This window comes from Saccostrea cucullata, unplaced genomic scaffold (genome assembly GCF_032062105.1).
Source record: "Saccostrea cucullata isolate Sc308-1 unplaced genomic scaffold, CSIRO_AGI_Scuc_v1 ctg6298, whole genome shotgun sequence".
NCBI classification, from domain to species: domain Eukaryota; kingdom Metazoa; phylum Mollusca; class Bivalvia; order Ostreida; family Ostreidae; genus Saccostrea; species Saccostrea cuccullata.
Genome location: NW_026938987.1, coordinates 22,135 through 41,811, shown reverse-complemented (window position 1 = coordinate 41,811; position 19,677 = coordinate 22,135). Strand labels below are relative to the sequence as shown.

General features: G+C 31.4%; 1 protein-coding gene across 1 annotated transcript in view; it reads left to right on the top strand.

The window, feature by feature from the left end:
• Positions 1 to 19,677, top strand: part of LOC134251989 (uncharacterized) — a 58,459-nt gene that overhangs the window by 23,842 nt on the left and 14,940 nt on the right. Inside the window, exons 12-17 of the mRNA XM_062734392.1 lie at positions 1,175 to 1,399; positions 1,848 to 2,069; positions 3,148 to 3,326; positions 5,045 to 5,125; positions 11,513 to 11,624; positions 18,117 to 18,332. Coding sequence (XP_062590376.1) covers positions 1,175 to 1,399; positions 1,848 to 2,069; positions 3,148 to 3,326; positions 5,045 to 5,125; positions 11,513 to 11,624; positions 18,117 to 18,332 — 1,035 coding nt within the window. The remainder of the gene's footprint in view (positions 1 to 1,174; positions 1,400 to 1,847; positions 2,070 to 3,147; positions 3,327 to 5,044; positions 5,126 to 11,512; positions 11,625 to 18,116; positions 18,333 to 19,677) is intronic.

Genomic DNA, 19,677 nt, shown 5'->3' with positions numbered 1-19,677 from the left:
TGTAGCATTTTCCAGAAATCAAATATGGAAATTCATCTGTGTTATCCATTACTAATCTACATTTGGATGAATGTTATATTATTTGCTTCGTGTCACGGTAAAGTTACTTTTAAAGCTATACTTTGAAAAATTAAACATGTCAAAAAATATTACAGTTTCATAAAATATAATTATGTACTTTATTTAAATGTAAGAGAAAATTTTGTCTCTTAGTTTCAAGATAAATTTGTCAAGAAGAAAACAACAGCCGTCAATGAGTCTTTCTCCAGCAAACATTTTTGCCGTTGACAGACGGAATTTCTAATTTTACACTTCGATTTTACACTTCGATGCGGAAAAATCAATACTGTACTCATATATTCTGATAACAGAATATCTGCTATATCTGTTATACTGACTAGTTGGCACCTTATCCCAATTCTGATGCTTTGAAGGTTTGTGTTTGCCCCGTTTCTATTTTTTGATATTATTATTTCATGTAAATTAGAGGAAACTGATTAGTTGAGAATAATTTAAAAAAAAGAAAAAATCACTGTTACATTTGTACCCGTTTAATAATTAAACCATACCCCTCCAGCGTAGCAACAGTAATCATTGCTTGACGACGGTTTATATTCCAAAAAATGTTGACTGCAAAAATTTAAATGTGCAAGAATCAATGAAATATAAATTTGTAGGAAACATTTTGTATAATTTTATAAATATTGCATGCACCTGAGTGCATTCTTGAAATTTTTATCCCTCAAAAACAATTGTCGACTTCGGCTGCGCCTCAGTTTTCTGCAGGTGAAATTTTCAACGTCACACTCAACTAATTGCAAAAAACATGACTTTACATAACGTTCAATGGACCTTTGATTTAAAAAAATAATGTTTGTTATCTCCACATATTTCATTTCATTTTATTCAGGTAAAAATATCACAGAATGTCATGATTCACATTTTAAACATTACACATTAGCCAAAAAAACAACAAATTATCTAAGCACTATGCTACTAAATGACGATCTAATTGAACATTTACGATTTTATTATTATCATTAATTAAGTTGCATGACAAACAGATGAAAGATACACATTATAGATTTCATTCAATAGAATTCGATTATGTGTGTTGTATCTATCAAAGGTGCATGAAGTTTAATGTACTCTTATATCATTTTCTTCTCTAAAGATAAGCCTTCGTTACTTATTACTAACAAAACGAAAGTTGAAAGCAGCTCTTTGTATGTATGGGGATCTTACTCCGGAGATGCAAACAAAACCATCGATAGGAACTTCAGTCAGAGTTATGTTGCCTGTATGCAAACCGCCCCAGGACAGTCAGAGGCCTGGTTAAATATTGACCTCGGTAGAGTCTTCAATTTGAAAAGTGTTCGAATTTGGTATAGGAATGACCGTGGGTTTTTTTTTACAATTAACCTGAGGTAGAGAAATGCAATTATACAAAAATAGAATGAATTTGATAGAGTCGGGGGCCTGGTTAAATATTGATCTTGGTATCATCTTCAATTTGAAAAGTTTTCGAATTAGGTACAGGAATGACCGTTAGTTGTTTTTTTTTTATCGATTGACTCGAACTAGAGAAATGCAATTATACACGCAAAGAATGAATTGAATAGATGGTTCATAAATAACGTTTCCTGTTCTTCTGGAAATAAATCCAGTTATATGATCAGTTTAAAAGCTGACAGAAAGTCGTAAAAGTCATGATGAGGTAAATCTTTTAGATATGAGAATATCATAACATAAAAAAGGTTTAATTGGATTTATTTCTATTTGAACAGTTATTCATCCTTTTTCAAACTATCAATTTAATTTAAGTGTGTTAATGCTGATATGTTTAGGTGGAGCGTACAACACTAAAAGACTGAGCGGATTTTCAGTACTTGTATCCAATAATTCAGAATGGAGTGTTAATGACACCTGTTATCAAGATTCCGCAAATGTTACACTTGAAACAGTGCTTGAAGTGAATTGTTTTCATACAGCTCAATATGTAAAGATATACGCAAATAAGAATATTGATGGGGGTGCTATTCTTGAGATCTGTGAGCTGGAGATTTACGGTATGTCTTCCATTTTACAACGGTACATGAAGGTCTTTCTTTACTGAAAACGATCAAACTATTATTCGGGAAATATTTTATTTGCAAATCGTTAGCTTGAAATCATTCCGAGACGATTAATTAACATGACTGTGAAAACATATTTTCTATAAATACTAGCTATCTTATATACTCGCCTATAAGTCGGTTTTGGGGAGTTTAATTTTGATGCAAAACTCGGTGTCAGACTTATAGGCGAGTCAAAGAAAGATTGATATTTTTCTAAGTGGCGAAAAGTAGTATTTTATTTACAATCCCGCCAGATGATTTTGAGCAAAGTCCTTAAATATCATATCACTTATGTATTCTAACATTATGCATAAACAACAAGTATTTATAAATTTTACTAGTTTTATTTTTATCGTAATTGTGCGTTACTTATTCTGTAATGACTAAATTTACTTAGTATATATCAACATCATTTTTTTAATTTTGATTGAAACCCCGGTAAATAATTGCTTCCTGGTGATAACAATTTCCGATTAAAAGAAGATTGCGGAATCTGTGAATATTTCTTGCACGCAAATAAAAGTTTGTTTACAGAAATAGAGAGAAAATCCGTACATGTATGTACATGTATTAAAAAATTTTCAAAGATAGAAAGTTCATGAACACATTTGTTTTCATTAGCAATACAAAGGGTGAGTAAATTCATCACAGAAATGGTTACGCTACATAAGATTTTAAAAAAATATATAAACTTTAAAAAGTGTAGAATTCAATATTTCCTTTGAGAATGCGTTGAAATTGTAACTTCTAGCTTGGTCAGACAAAGTTTCCAGTTTCACATGTTTATTAAAGATATATTCTTTATTTGGAATCGGGATATATCCGATAAGAATTTTCTTAAATTCAAAAAAAAAAAATTGTAAATTACTGTAAAAAATATATACATACAAAATTTGTAAATCGTTAAGAAAAAATTACTGTTTGGCTCTCAAAAAGGATGTATTTTGTTTTCAGCTAATTGATTGATTATTTCCAATAGTACTACGTAAACAATTAAATTGAAAATATAAAGTAAACATACTATTTTTAGGTAATACAACAGGTTGTTCATACCAGGACAATAATGGAAGTTGTATTTCATGTGACGAGTGTAAGAATGATTGTAACATTAACGGGGAGTGTGATGAATGGGGGTGTAAAAGTTATAGTCTCCCTCCTCCATTCTGTAAAGGTATTTCCTCAAACCTGCGCAGCACAGTTAAGGTTAAAGTAAGGGGGCAGGGCCTAATTTGTACGGGAAATGTTTACTATGACGTCACACAAAATATAAGGTCTTCAAAATACCACAAAATGAAATCATTTGCTATTTCAAACAGGTATATAGCCGAATACTACATACAAACTTACTATTACATGCAATTTTGTCGTTTGTTAAATCCAACACAACAGTATATGAACGATGCATCGATCGCAATGCACTTGTCAATGTGACGTCATCTCGCAAAAATGACGCAGTTTGTAAACAGTGGGAGGCTGATCAAGTCTCATTTTGTACAATGAAAAATGTCTTTTGTTCTCAAATAAAACATTATTTGCAATTAAATATAATCCCGTTAATTTGGATGCGATGTCTATTTTAGTATTTTATTTATAAACTTTCCGTACATTCTCCTTACAAGTGATACTGTCGTGTGTTTGTATGCGGATTCGTTGAAAAAGTAATGGAAGGGCCCTTATAAATTGATTTATTGCAAGGGCATACCCTCAATGTATCTTGACAGGTTTTTACACATAAACTCTAGATGCATTAAGATATATTAAAAAAGTGCTGCGAACCTCAAGAAATCTTGCAAATAAATTATTTATAGCTATATTTAATGTAATTGACCAGCAAAATATGCAACCTGCAGTCCAACAAATTAAATTTTAGCAATTAAAAAAGAGAATCTATATAGGTTCGCAGCACTTTTCACAAACTACATATAGTGTTGAAAAGGATTATAAATTAAACTAAGATTTTTAACTTGGTTATGCCCTTGCAATATTGGAATTTATATATGACCTCTAAACTGCAAGTATAATTGCTAACTTCGTGTGACGTCGATATCACGTGACAAGTCTAAATAAAAAATCTAAATGTCCCCAACATGTAAATTTAAACCATATTATATTTTTATTATATCATTGAAGTCCTAAAAAGAATCGCCCATCCTTATAAAGTATGCATTTTTAAAAAAAATCGCCGATATCTCCATTTCTTATCTTAACTGTGCTGCGTGGCAAGATATATTTTTTTTATATCTCAGACATTGTATAAATATAGTATTATTAAGCTGAAAATCAAACTAATTATCACTTGATATGAATGCCGTCCTAGAATAAAGTATAATCATTATATGCGTTGTAATGTGAAAACTGGCCCCACGACCATAAACTGCGAATAGACATAACTCAAAATTTCGAATCAATAAAACTTTTGAAATAATCTTCATCAAAATTTTCATCATATCTTTAAATTGGGGAACTTTCAAATATTGAAGTACATAAAATTAATAAAACCCAAGATGTTCAAAACCGAAATTTTGTCTCAAGTCTTTTCTCAGTTTATGGTCTTGGGGCCTTGTTATTCAGTATGGCCGATGCATGCATTTGTGACAAAAATAAAAAGAACAATATTTTTAGAATGCAGAAAAGGTTTCTACGGAGGAAATTGCAGTTATGCCTGTGGACACTGTATTAAACAAGCAGTATGTGATCAGGTAAATGGTTCTTGTCCCTCGGGACACTTTGAACCAGGATGGAAACATACAATTGATCAAAGATGCAATGAAGGTATTGATGTAATTATTTTTAAACAAACATTTCTATAACTCTCATACGTTAGTTTGACACGTACTGTTCTTTAAATCAGTGTACATTTTTGACTTTAGAATGCGATGCTGGAACCTACAGGTTAAACTGTAGTCACAATTGTGGACACTGTGCAGAGGGAGTATCGTGCAACAAGGTTGATGGGTGCTGCCACGGAGGTTGTAAAGATGGATGGACGAATCTCTACTGCAATGAAAGTAAAAACACTGTTCTGATTTAAGGCAATTAAAGTTAAACAAATGATTAAGTCCCGCGTTTATGCATTAGTCTAGTTATGATTTAAAAAAAGAAAACTCTTAATATAAAGGATAAAATTTTCACATAAAAAATGCTAAATATTTTCTAATCCGATGGAATTGTTACTGGAAGGACAGCGTCAATCATAAGACTATATATTGAAACGTGTATGACTTTTTATGTATTTCATACGATAACATGAATGTTATTTACCATGTAACTACATGTACATTCAATTTCAGAATCTAATCAATAGATTGTCATCTAAATCATTAATTGAAAGGTTTGAATTAAGGACACGTTTTCTTTAATATCACGGGCTGAGTACTACATGTTTTTTTTTCAAAAGCTCTGGCATATGTTAGAGTAGATCTAATCTACTTGCAAAAAAAGGTTTGTAAGGAAGGAATTGCACTTGTACTTGTGGACATTGTCTGAACAAAGCTACTTGTCATCACGTTACAGGATCTTGTACTTCCGGTCTTTGTGAACCAGGATGGAAACATACTCTTAAAAGAAGATGCAATCAAGTTATATGATCTAATTTATTTTAACAGTAAGGAATTAGCAACAAATAAAACGGGAAGTTGTCTCGAGGGTCTACAAATGGTTGATATCCCATAGAGTAAAATCAGTTTAGGGTCTATAAATGCTTGATACACTGTACGTCATAGGGTAAAATTAGCTTTATGCTTGGTATTTTGGTAAAAAATGGAAATTACTAGAAATTTGGGTCATTTAGCTGTTAGGGATCTTTTTCGTGCCAGCAACTACATCGGCACATGACCTCAGGTTATACAGTCTCATCCGAAGGACCGGTCTACACGTCCCGCAGCGAACATTTCTAGTAGTGTGATTCAAAACGGCGACACAGAGATCAACTCCTTACGTGACTCTAGAGCTGACGCCACGCTAGATACGTTAAGAACTTTAATTTATTTCGGGCACATTCTTCTGTCCCCACATGGACATGTGCGGTAATCGGAGACGTTGCCATTTGCAGTGCATTATTCAACGATAATTATCGACAAAACAAAAATATCTATAAACCAAAGTCAAAATAATACGAAAAAACGTCTGGCGAATACATGTACCATATCTACAGGTTAATAATCATACAAAAATGCCCTAAAATAGGGGGTATTTGATATTACATAAAAATCATTGTAAACATAAAGTTGAAGAAATAACAAGTTCTGTGAACCATGCCTTTTTCAAATAAATTTGCAGAATACATCTAACGCAGATCTTCTGGATTTTTTTTTTGGCAAATACATGGATTCTATCGTAATTTTTACTGATGTTGTTTAGATCAATATCTATTTCCTAGATTCGCATTATTTTCTACACTCGAGAAAGACGCTGATAAGCAAAACGAAATAACAAGAGGCGAAATGTGAGTCTCTAGACGAGTCAACACAATTAGTCCACGCTTCATACGTTTTGCATACTTGCTACTTATTGTGGCTTGCAAAATAAGATTTGAAAGAGGTTGAAAGGTAAAAGAACGTTTTTTGACATAAATTTCCATATAACAGACCATTTGTTCATATGCTCCAGTGTATGACATTAAATTATATTAAATGGAATTATTATACGAATACATGTAGCTATGTTACACTGTCCTGTTTTATATCAGCCTTTGAATCTTGGGGGAGATGCAAAAAAAACGTACATGCATGTAATATTAATATCCTTTCCTGTATCTTATGGAAAGGAATTTCTTAAACATGTTTGTGAAAACACTCATTTTTATTTTTTGACACGAAGAAATAATGAAAGCGATTGCAGATTATCAATAGGTATGTCAACATCATTGTGTACAGCATATGCAATGCGTAATTTATCAATCCCCTGCGCAATTGTATTAATGCAGTATTTCTGATACCTAGAATGTACATGATGTTCAAATCTATGCCCTAATTTTCCGCTTGTAATGATGGCTGGTATAGTAAAGAATGCAAAGAACGCTGTGGTTATTGTAAAGGAAACAAACCATGTCATCACATGACCGGATCTTGTTCAGGATTATGTGAGTCGGAATATTCTGGAGATAAATGCGCGTTTTCCGAACATCTGGCAAATCAGAGAGAAATGATTAAGTTAATGAGAGAATTATTTGCCAACAAAAGACGCAAAATTGATTTGATATATAATGGAACATCTCCCACTGACTTTTAATATTTTTTTTTTGTAAATGGAATGTTATACTTGTAATCTACATGCACAGGCATTGAAAATTATGTTGTAATTATTTTTTTTATTTGTTGTATATGAAATAATTAGTGAGAAATATATTAATCAACTGTTAACTTAATGAAATTCTGTTTTTTATTTATTTTATTTAATCCAGTCTCTTTATTGAAGTTCATTAAAAATAAAGATATTCCTCCTGAGAACAAATTTGTTTTTATACACTAGTTAATTTAAACTCATCCTTGCTGCAAGTTAACAAAACAAAACAGACACACAAACATTTTTTTTTTTCTAAGAAATGATGATTTTTATTTGCAACGGCTCTATGGTTTTATTTCTTATGCATTTGTTTTCATTATTTTTATAAAGAAATACTTTCTTTACATATTTCACCACCTGTGAGTGCTATAATGAACTATAAAATTGCGCACACCTTAAAGCTTGTTTTGTGTTATCCTCTACATAACTAGACAATTTGGAATTGATATACCCTAAGTCTATCGTTCTTATTGGGTCGTCCTCCTGTTATCATATAGTGACCTCATAATTTCATTAAAAGATCGCATCCAGTTAGCAATTCTTAGGTTAAAAAATTATCGTCTTTAAGCGGGAATAGTCACTGGATTTGCTTTAATATCACAAAAAGTAACTACACTCTTAACTGACTGGTTGAATGCACTTTCCAGATCTAAACTATACATATTAAATGGCATACCATATATTGTATTTACATCTCACTCCTTAACTATTAAGATTGCATCGTAGATAGCTCAACAATTTGTTAATCTTGTTTGATGGTTTTTTTATGCAGAAATAAGCATACGTTACACACCATTTGTTCATTACTTTCAGATATTTTATTACTATTTTATCAAGTCCAACTTTATGTTGTATTTTTTCCGTTATTTCCTGATCGTGACAAGGAACACACGGACAGAGATACAGAAATAATCTCCGACCATAGCAAAACTGAATAAGTATCAGGTTTAGGGTGAATTCACCATGCATCGGATACCCTTGTACTTCAACAAGTTCTAGCAATATCGCTACCGACGAAAAATTATCAAAATGGAGTTTAACATTTAGTTTCTGATTAAAATATCAATTTGGGACACAATTATATGCCCTTTATTGTGAAAATAGCCTCAAAAATCGAGTTTTTAGTGATAACTCAAAATTCACCATGGATCGGACATTGTTTACCATGCATCGGACAGACGGTATTTTGACCGGAAAAATATCATACCTTTATCAAAGTGCTTTAAAATGCTTGATATGGATATATTTTTATCCTTTATCTAAGAAATAACCCTCAACTTAAATTTAATTGACGATATCGTTGCACAAATGTAGAACGATTCAAGAGACCTCAGTTTGCCTTAGAAATGCTTTAAAATGATTATAATGCGGTAATTCGCGCCCTTTTTTCATGCTTTATCATACTCTGGTTTGTAGAAATAAATTGAGTCAAATTCCAGACGTCATATATCGATAACTTGTATTTTGAATGAAAATATATATTTTTTTTTTCCGCAAAAAAAAAACAGTTATCAGCTGGGTTCTGTATGAAAATGGTAGTGCTTACCTTTGCATCGGAAAGTGTCCGATGCATGGTTAATTTGTGTCCGATGTACGGTAAAATGAACATACTAGTGAAAACCAGCTCTAAACAGAATTACACGAACTTTGAAGTGAAATTTCTTTAAAATTTTTGTAAAATTACTAATCTTTGACTTTATTCACCAAAGTCTGACTCGTTCCGTTTAAGTCGAATTTTAAGAACGATAACTCTAAAAATCGCAAAATCATAAATTTCTGGTTATTCCCCTTTGATGATGTAAAATATGACGTAACTTCAAGGCCATTCTCGGGGTATTTTTATCACAACATGATAATAACAATCGGTATCATAAAAAATTTAAATCTTCAGCTTCTAGACAGAAACAAATAAATACACGGAACTCTTAAGTTGAAAGAGAATTTATTGTCTAAAGTTATCCGAAGCAAGGTATGTGTCCGATGCATGGTGAATTCACCCTAATTCTTTACAGTTGAAAAACATTTTGTCTGCCATGTCTGTTAAATTACGTTTTTGGTTTGAATTTTACTGATGGGATACAGGTCAGTTTTGAAATTTAATAACTGAGGCGTAAATCGCTAAGAATATATGCGTTTAACAATATATGGTCTCCATTTGTTACAGTTTTATTAGATTTGCAAATTTTTTTGACATATTGATTATCCCCTATAATTCGCCATTGCTCTACATTCTGACAAGGAAATAAGTACGGTAGTTTATATGCATAGGGTAAAAGTTTCTTACACCTTCAACTAAAAGGTAATTGGAATTGAGGGATCTGCGATTCGTTGACTGTGTTAGACCTTTAAGTCAACTGAATCATGAAGGATTATCCAAGGCAGAGAGAGAGAGAGAGAGAGAGAGAGAGAGAGAGAGAGAAAGAGAGAGTACATATAAAAACAAAGTGCCTTTAAATGTGCGTTTGGCAATTCTTCAAAACCTAAACTCCTAAATATAACAGCTCTTAGTCATGTTTGTTAAGATGATACTTCAACAAGTACATGTAAATCTTTTCTACTTTTTACATTTTATTAAGTATTTCAAGTGCGTTCTTTCTGAGTGTAAATGGGTTTCCCTTTTTGTGACAGCACTGCTTCATCGTAGAATGTATCTAGGTTTTTGTTAGATTAACATTTTATGTAACATGTATTTAGCAGAAGAATTTTAATGTTAATTTTACTTTTTTTCTTAATCTGTTGAATATACGAAAGTTGTCCCAAAAAGTCGTAGACATGAACAATTGTTTCGTCTCTCTTTGCTCAATTAAATTTCTTTTCTTCATATAGTAAAAAGCAACATCTTTCAAGCTTTAAACATTTTCAAAATTATCACATTTAATGAGACAATTTTGATAAAAAAAAGTAAGCATGCAGCAATACATCGGCAATTAGTTGACTGCTAGTTTACGACGAAATGACGGTGAACTGCACATTTTTGTATGGGAAGGTTAAATATCTTTAAAGGAGTTTCTTATTCTAGAAAAGAAAAAAACTTAACAATAGACATAAAGATTCCGATAAAATCAAGATTTTACATTTGTACCTTTTCATGTTTAAATTCCAATTTTAATTACATGGACTATATTAATGAAATCAAAATAAAAATAAGAAAATATTATTTGAACATTTTTAACACTGTTATTTTTTGATTGATTGTATACTGTTTAACGTCCCTCTCCAGAATATTTTATCGATATGGAGATGTCTGTTATTTTTTGAAAAATCGGAACGTGAAATATGCCACCAGTTGACTGTTGAACCCTTGGTGACTCAATGATAAAAAAAGTTTATCTATAGTGACAGGATTTTTATCATGTTTCATTATTTGGAGTAAAATTTTTAAAATGGCAATAAATTGAACTGTTTTTGAATATTTTTCACAGCTTTCAACTTGCAATCTACAATGCCAAATTGTCTGTGTTTATCAAGTATGTTTAAAGTTTTAATATTTTAATTTGAAATCAAACTGATTGTATGCAAGATATTCTGATAGTTACATATTTTGACTTCTTATCTGTTTCTTATTACACATGGGAAATATAAAAGTAGAATTTTCAATTTTCGTTCCGAATTAAAATTATTTTTTACAACTAGTTATCTGATTATTCTGAGATCGTAGCACGAGAGGCTCATTTGCACAAAATCATATGTTCCTGACTTTCTGGTGGTTTTCATCATACTCAGGCCTTATGGGTGTTTAGAGCATTTACTCTCAAAACTAATCGATTAACGTGAAATCCTGAGAGCAGCAGATTTCAATGAATTTTATAAAACGTGAGTGTTTTCTTGGTTGTCTTTTCTTCGATATTTTGTAATAAATATACAGATCCTGTTTCTAATACCCTATCCCACCCCAAACCTTAAAATGTAAAAGAATTAAATAATTTTAAAGGTAGAAAAAGTATTATGGAGTGTTAGTTGACGTAGTTCATGAATAAAATACATCTTTGAAAAATATTGTTCAGTGGGGAAGTACAGTGTCATACATGTAAATTGTCGGTGTTTATAAGAACAAGGAAAGGAAGGAATATTTTATTTTTTTAAAAGGATTTTCTAGAAAATATTAATGTCAGATAACTTCCTTTTTCACAGTGCATTTGGTTTTGATCACGATGGGATTCAATGTGTGTATTCTACTAATACTTTTTACATGGATCAATAATTTTTACCGTGTTTCATGTTATGGTAGGTATGATAACTATCTTCTAAATCTATTTTTTTAATAATAATAATTATATGTTGAAAAGAAACATTTTATATATATAGTAAACTTTTTTCTCTTTTCATCAGACCAAAATTTGTTGAATTTGTGTAACTTATACCTTTCTGGTCATTTTTATCAACCTTCCCTCATCTTAAAAAGTTTAAATTGTTCTGTTATCACATGCCCATTGCCGGTATTTTGACTTGGTCTCCTTAAGCATGAACATTGTTGAAAAAACATGAAATAATCACAACTTTCATTCATTCTATTTTGTTAATATATTTATTTTGATTCGTGCCATAACACTAGAAAAAATATTAAAAAATGAATATCCACATCTTAGTGTTACGTCTGAATGATATATTAGCAGGGAAACATGTACTCCTTTGGACGCTTCTTTTTTTTTAATTGATAACAATTCAAAAAGACAAAGGTACAGTGGCAGTTTTAATATATTGTAATATAAGATATGCGGTGTTTCAGCAGTTTAAATTTGGTGTTCGTTTTGATTTATTTATTAGTTGAAGGCATGAAAAAAGTCTTAACTAATCAGTTAACAGCCTGTCTCTGAGAAAAACATGCAAAATCTGAAAAAAATGTCCAAAAGGGTGTATAGAGCTTTTCATCTTGTCATATATTTTTAAGATCTGGGTTGTATTAGGATATAAAAAATAAATTGTAAAAGTGTGTCACATGCATCTATTTTTAGTAACAACCCAATTTCTATATTTAGCAATAATTGGCATTATATAGAAGGTAAAAATAGGAAAGTTTGAGGCCTGCTAAAGTCACTGCATAATTATTTTAAATACAGTATTTTATTATTTCATAAATACATATATGTCAAAAATTACAAATATCTATTTTCCATAATGATTACAGCTATCTGCAGTCTATACTGAAGCCATATGTTAAGCGAATTTGGAAATTCACAATTGTTATGGATATTTAGTACAGTAGTACAGCGGTGAGGGATAAAATAATTTGATCAAATAAAGTTTTTTATAATAATTGATTTATGTTCTATCAAATATAAAAAATTCACCCTTGGCTATTTAGTGCAGATATATTTTATAAATTGTTAAAATGATGACCTAAGCATGTTAGCAAAGATCTCATTTTGTACCATAGAATTAATCAAATACCATTAATATGGATTCATTTGATGACCAATAAAAATATTTTAGTCTGAATTTATATTTAGAAAGGCTGTAAAAATTTAAAAGTTGATAAAAGTAAAAATCACTCCAAAAATGATAAAAGAAAATAAGATGACAAGAATGAGTAAGTGTGCATAAGAGTTATCTCCCGTTGTGGAAGTCTTCATGTGAAAAAGGTGGAAATGACATTCCAATGTGAAAGGGTCACTAAGATCTAAGAGGACAATGCAACTTCGGAGATTTTTTATACATTTCGTGCCGTGTATGTATTTTATTTGTATGACAGTATCAAGGATCCACCACACTGTTTGCGCTTCGTTAAAGCTCCGACCGAGATGCTATAATATCAGGTTGTATGGGGAAAAGTTATGGACCGACTGGAGGATTGATTGTGAAATGTGGATTTTTTCTCCTGACCATGTTGACCATGTACACGGTGGTATATTTAAAGTTATGAATCTATCCAAGACATACGGATAACGTGGGGGGGGGGGGGGTACAATGGTAACAATGGCGAAGAAGAATAACAAACTTCTGCTACCTTGAGGTTGACGAGAAACTGAAGGATCTGACCATGCTGACAGGTAGGCCAAATATCTGACCTCTACTTCAAGCAATATGAGCTGCATTTTAAAGAATTTTATTTTGCCATAAAAATTATATAATGTGTTATAATGTTAGATTTGTATTTAAATTAAAACCTGTATGCTCAGTAAGACTAAAATGAAGTATTAAAGTGTTTTAGAAGAAAGACTTCTGTACAGGCAAATATAGAATTTTTAAGAAATCAATATTGTAGAGGACAAGGATAATGCAATCTTGCTTCAATCATAGGTTATAAAAAGTTCTTTCGTTGCAATGCGGCAAATATGAACAACAGAAGATTATAAAAAAAATCTCTGTTCTTGAAATAATTCTGCAATAAAAAAAAATCTGACATCCAAGTTGCAGCTCCTATTTCAGTACCTACAGTGATCTATATAGAAATTGTAATAGAAATTTAAATAATGAATGAAAATGTTCTAACTAGGAACAGTCGTGTTTATTGTTTGATATGTCATACATGTATACTTTTGTAAAGAAATTAAGAAAGTTCAAACAGTTGTTAAGAGATCATGATGGAGTAAAAATTGTAACTTCTCTGATTAAAAAATATTCAACATTCAACTGCACATATGCTTTGATTCGCATACATGTAATTTATGCTTTTGAATCGTGGTATTGACTATTGTGCAAGTAGTGGAATAGTTTGCTACTCAAAATAAGTCTTAACGAAAGAGTATATATAAAAGTACCAGGTATTCAAAGAAGGAAAGGTTTTTTATCCAAATACTATCACACATATTTTTCTATCATATTTACTTTAACAATTAATGTATTCAAAATAAATACACATTTTTGCAAAACTGATATTTTAGAAAGGTAATGGGTCATGATAATATGAACTCATATTAAACAGAAAGTTTATATACAGAACATTTAAACATGCACAATATGATATTTAATTAGTATACCATATGTTGGAGAGGTCCAAATTATTCAAATTGTATGACAAACCTGGGTAAAGTTATAAATAATTTACTATTAACTTTCACTTCTTGTAGCAACATTTGTCAACATGCAGAAGATTTTTTTGGACCCCAATACATTAAAAGACAAGTGTCCTGATCCAGATGTAAATGGTAAGAATTGTTTAGAAGTCTCATATATGAAAAAAAAAAACAATTATTATAATAGTCAAATGCTCTTTAATAGAGCTATTCATGTTAATGTAAATGTGAATGATTTACCCTAGGACGGGGCCACAATGGCCAACCAAAGTTTTACATAGAAATGTATAGGAGAGGTTTTTAGCTCAAGTGAGCTTTCCTGATCACATTTTGTCCGCCGTTTGTCTGTCTGTCCGTCTACTGTCTGTCTGTCCATCTATCTGTCTGTAAACTTTTCACATTTTTGACTTCTTCTCAAGAACTGCTAGGCCAATTTCAACCAAACTTCCCACAAAGCATCCTTGGGTGAAAGGAATTAATGAAAATATATACATGTTTTTATGTGGAAGCATTCTCGGGTAGTGTTGATTCAAGTTTGTGCAAATCATACCTTCTCGCCTTTTAGGAATGATTGGGACTACTTTTGGGTTTAAACTTTTCAATAATAAACTAATTTCTGCTTTTATGCTAGCCACGGTGCTCAGGTGAGTGAAATGGTCCATGGGCCTCTTGTTTTAATTATAAACTTTATATTCTTAAAATCAGTGTTGATGACAGCAATCATTTTGTTATTATTTTCTTACTTAGACCTTTCCAAAGATCAAACTTTCATTTTCCTCCATTTAGCAGTTACTTATGCATGTACAAAAAATTATTCTTTCTGTCATCATATTTTACTGAAATATACACAAAGAAGGGGGACATATTTCTTTTCATTTCATGGTACATTTTGTTTCATAGGTTATGCAGTTTTCTCCAAGAAAGCAGGAAAAATGGAGCAGAACTGAAAAGCCATTTCAATAAAACCATGATCTGACTGATCAAGTGAAAGATGATACCAGATGTGAAAGTTGTCGAAACACTGCAGCAAGCAAAGAGAGTAGTAATCATCAATACATGTATAACTCCTGTTAATACTCATCAGACCAAAAAGAATTTTCAATTTTGAGATTTGAAAAATATTTGGCAGTTGTAAATCTCACTTATTTTACAAATTCAAGATCAAGTAAGAACATCACAGCAAATTTGTATCCTACTAAAATGCTCAAAGCATTAGAGAGTTTCACAATTTACTGATACAAATTCCTATCAGGAACAGGCATTGGTGGAGTTCAATAAGAGCCAACAGGAAAATGAATTGGTTTGGCTTCAAAATCCAGAAAATGATTCTCCCAGAAAGTGAACAATTACTTGTCTATGATACGTGAAGATTGTTAGAGAGCAGTAAATTGTCCTGATTGTGTTTTATGGCAGAAGAAGAAAGTAATGAGTGCAAATGATGAAATTTTATAAAGAAAATAAATAGCTAAGTAGCTCCAAAAAAGGAGGACGTATTGTGTCACATTCATCAAAAAAAATTTTCAAGTCATTTCACCTTCCCCCAGTAAAAAAAACTTGTCTGAAATATCTATATGTTTGTATTATAGATGATGTTGAAAATTTGCAGAAATTGTTTGTACTTTAACACTCAAATGAATATGTTGATCAAATGACTAGTATGATGAATAATGTGTTCACTTGGTTCACTTGTGTAAATATTGACCAAGTACAATGTATGTATACATGCATTAAAAGTAATTATTATTTTCTTTATTGTTCCAACTATCTGATTGGCTCTAACTGGATCAGATGATCAAGTATAAAAAGTGTTATTATTTTTTTTACTGTTCCAACTATTTGATTGGCTCAAACTGCATGGATCACATGATCAAGTATAAAAAGTGTTTCAGGCTGGATGTTTCTATTTTAAAAATTTATAAATCTGCTGTTTCTAAATTTGAAAACATTCTTCAGGAAACAACAATAGTGCTGACGTCACAATAGTCTTTATAGACTGGATGTTTCTAAAAACAGATACTGCAGCTGGTTTTCATTACTGTGATGTCATAATACAATGACATACATGTAACAATGCTTTGTATGAGAAGTTACTGGGTATTATAAAGAAGGATTTTAAGACATTTCTTATTAACTAATAAAAAATAATAAAACAATTGTAGCCTTATGATTCCATATAATCCCTCGATATATATACCTTAGAGAAAGCATATTGACCTCGCACTTCGTGCTCGGTCGATATGCTTTCTTTAAGGTTTATATATCAAGGGATTGACCTCATCAAAAGGCTATAATTGAATAATAAAGGTTTATACTTATGTTTATCCATTTAGAGGTTTATAAAGAATTCATAGCCAGTCCCTCCCCCCCCCCCGGCCTCTTTTTCCATGTATTTTTTAAAATTTAAAGTCATTAAGTATGAAATTGAGAGCTATGTTTGTATAAATTCTGTAATACAGTTAGGAAGAACTCTAGAAAATAACTTTTTTTTCGTTTTGGACATGTTTTGAGCTATTTTTTGAGTAGCGCTAACTGTATCCTTAAAATTATTTATGTGAAAATTACACAAACTTTGACTTTCAATATTTTCTAAAGTGTACATTGGCCAAGGGTAATTTTTTCATATTTTGTTAACATAGGTATTCTTAACAATAAGCATTATAATTTACTGGGTTAAAACATCCCCCCTTTTAACTAGAATAGTTTCAATTCCACTAAAAATTGTCACTTTCCCCAAAGTTTGGAACATTGCCAATTTCATGACCTATTTGCACTAAAACAAAATGAATGTCAATCACTCTGACTATGTATTTAAAAAGAACTAACCTTTATTCTTTTACTACAAACAGAATATTTGAATAATTTTTAAAGCTGCAATTTTTTTCTCTCTTCAAATATGTCTACATTGTTAAAAAAAATACCTCAAATTTTCTTGCATAAGAGCTAATTTTAGTAACAGGCCATAAAACGTATGTGGGTTTGATTAGCTCAGTAAAAATTTGTCTGATTTCATTTTATGCATAGTAGATTTAGCTCATAAAGATTGAAGGCAAACGGAGAAACCTGCTTTCGGACTAATTTGCATGCTTTTCTCGGAGACAGGCTGTTAATATTACTTGAATATGCCATTAAAAAAACAATTATTTATATAAATCAGAAAAGCTGTACGTTTTAATTTCAAATATAGAAAAATGATGGTTTGTATGAAGACTGGATCTACAAGTTGCGTTCTCCAGCTCCAGAAAGACATAAACGTTTGACTTAATGTACATCGACTCGCGCACGAGTGAATATCGAGTAGTTAGTCAAACAAATCTTAAACCCTATATAAATAAATAAGTTGCCAATTTTATTATCAAATGTTTAACGTAGCATGATTCCAGCTATTATTTTAATGACTGCGTTGTATTTTCTATGAGAAAGCAAATATGTTGGAGCTTGACTCTGTATATATCAAGACTGTATCCACCTCTTTTTGTATATAAAGTGTGTATAGTAGTAACGTAAAATCAAATATAGTTTGTTACCGGTCCACGTTAAAATATGTAAAAATCACATGTTGAAAATGTTTGGTTCAGAAAAATATTAAAATCAATTACCAAATAATTGAAATTATTGATTTCAGCCTTTAAAAGATATCTCATAATGCACTGTAAAATTGTCACCATGATTTATCATTGAAGGATGCAAAAGATACACGTTTATTTTACGGTGTAATCAATTGTACTTAAACGAGAAAGTATTTTATTTATAAAAATTCATCAAGATCAGCTTGTAAGACCCGGATACACCATGGCAAGCAGTAGTTCTGTTGATTATGATGGATATCCAAACAAGACAGTGGATGGAGACTTCAGACAAAATAATTATACATACTGCATGCATACAGCTGTCGGACACACAGAGGCCTGGCTTAGGATTGACCTTAGGAAGATCTACAATATCCAATCAGTCAAGTTTTGGTATAGAAATGACTCGAGATGTAAGTTATTTTTTCCTTTATTATATGAATAAGCATCTTAATTTTATTCAGTAATTGGTATATCGCCAGCGTGGCGTAATGGTTATTGTTTCTGCTCTAGAGTCGATATAAAGGAGTCAACCATTGCGCCATGGGTTCGAATCCTACTGGGGACGTGGAGACCGATTCTGCACATGAGACTGTATGAACGGGTATCCCCATCCTCGCAAGCCAGGGGTCCTGAATCAACACGTTGCTGTCTGACCCCTGTTATATTTCATTCAATATCTGGGGGCTTGATTCACTTATTGAGAGGCATCAATCAAATTAAAGTTTTAAAAAAATAGTAAGATAAGGATTCAGCTGACAGCTGAAATACACGTGTAACAAGTTGTTTTTCATAAAATGGCTTTATATGATTAATTTAAAGATATGAAAATTAATCAAGTTTTGCAATTTTTCCAAAAAGAAGTCGCTACAGTCAGCCAACAGATATTGAATGAAATTTACCAGGGGTCAAACGGCAACATGTTGACTCAGGGTCCCTGGCTTGCGAGGATTGCAGGTCCCGTGTCGCAGTAGGTTTTGGCGCGAAAAAAAGATAAGGGACTGCTTTATGCACCTGAGTACCGAGTAAAAAATTGCAGATCTCCATCGGCAAATGGTGGCGCTTCCATATTTTTTTAAAGTCTCGAATGTGACGTTAAACAACAAATAAGGTCATTGGTGCTTTCAATTCCACACATAAAAGTACTGAGAGATCATTTCATCATTTTCATTGTCAATTAAACTTCTAAAAAATTCTTTTGTTACATAGTTATCAAGGATATATCTAGTAACTATTAATTACTACACTTCATATTAAACTCAGTAAATCGATGACATTGCATCGTTTTGAAGAAATTTAGGACTCTACTAAAAATCAAAAAGCGGTATTTCTAATGTTGACCTCCCGAATGTTAAATAGGTCAATGCGCGATCGATGAACGAATTTCATAGTTGTAAACACAAAACAGTCAGGGTCTGAGGAAAATTCACGATGCATGAATTAAATGTCAGTGAATTTTTTCAAGCTTGATTTTTTTTTTCAATTTTACAAAATAAAATGATCAGATAAATAAAAATGGTTTTAGAAAAGCTGCTGACCCTAATGGTTTATTTGAAATTGAAGACCTGATATTCTTATATTAAGTGATCCCCTGAACTTTTACTTACTATAGTAAAACTTTTGGACTTGGAATAAGTACAATAAAGCCCGCGAAATTATGTATTTGATTCCCATTCTGTACATTTAAATATAATGTAAGGTTAAGATCCATTAAAGCTATGCAGAACTTTTTAAAAACCCGATCCGTTTCCAAAAAGA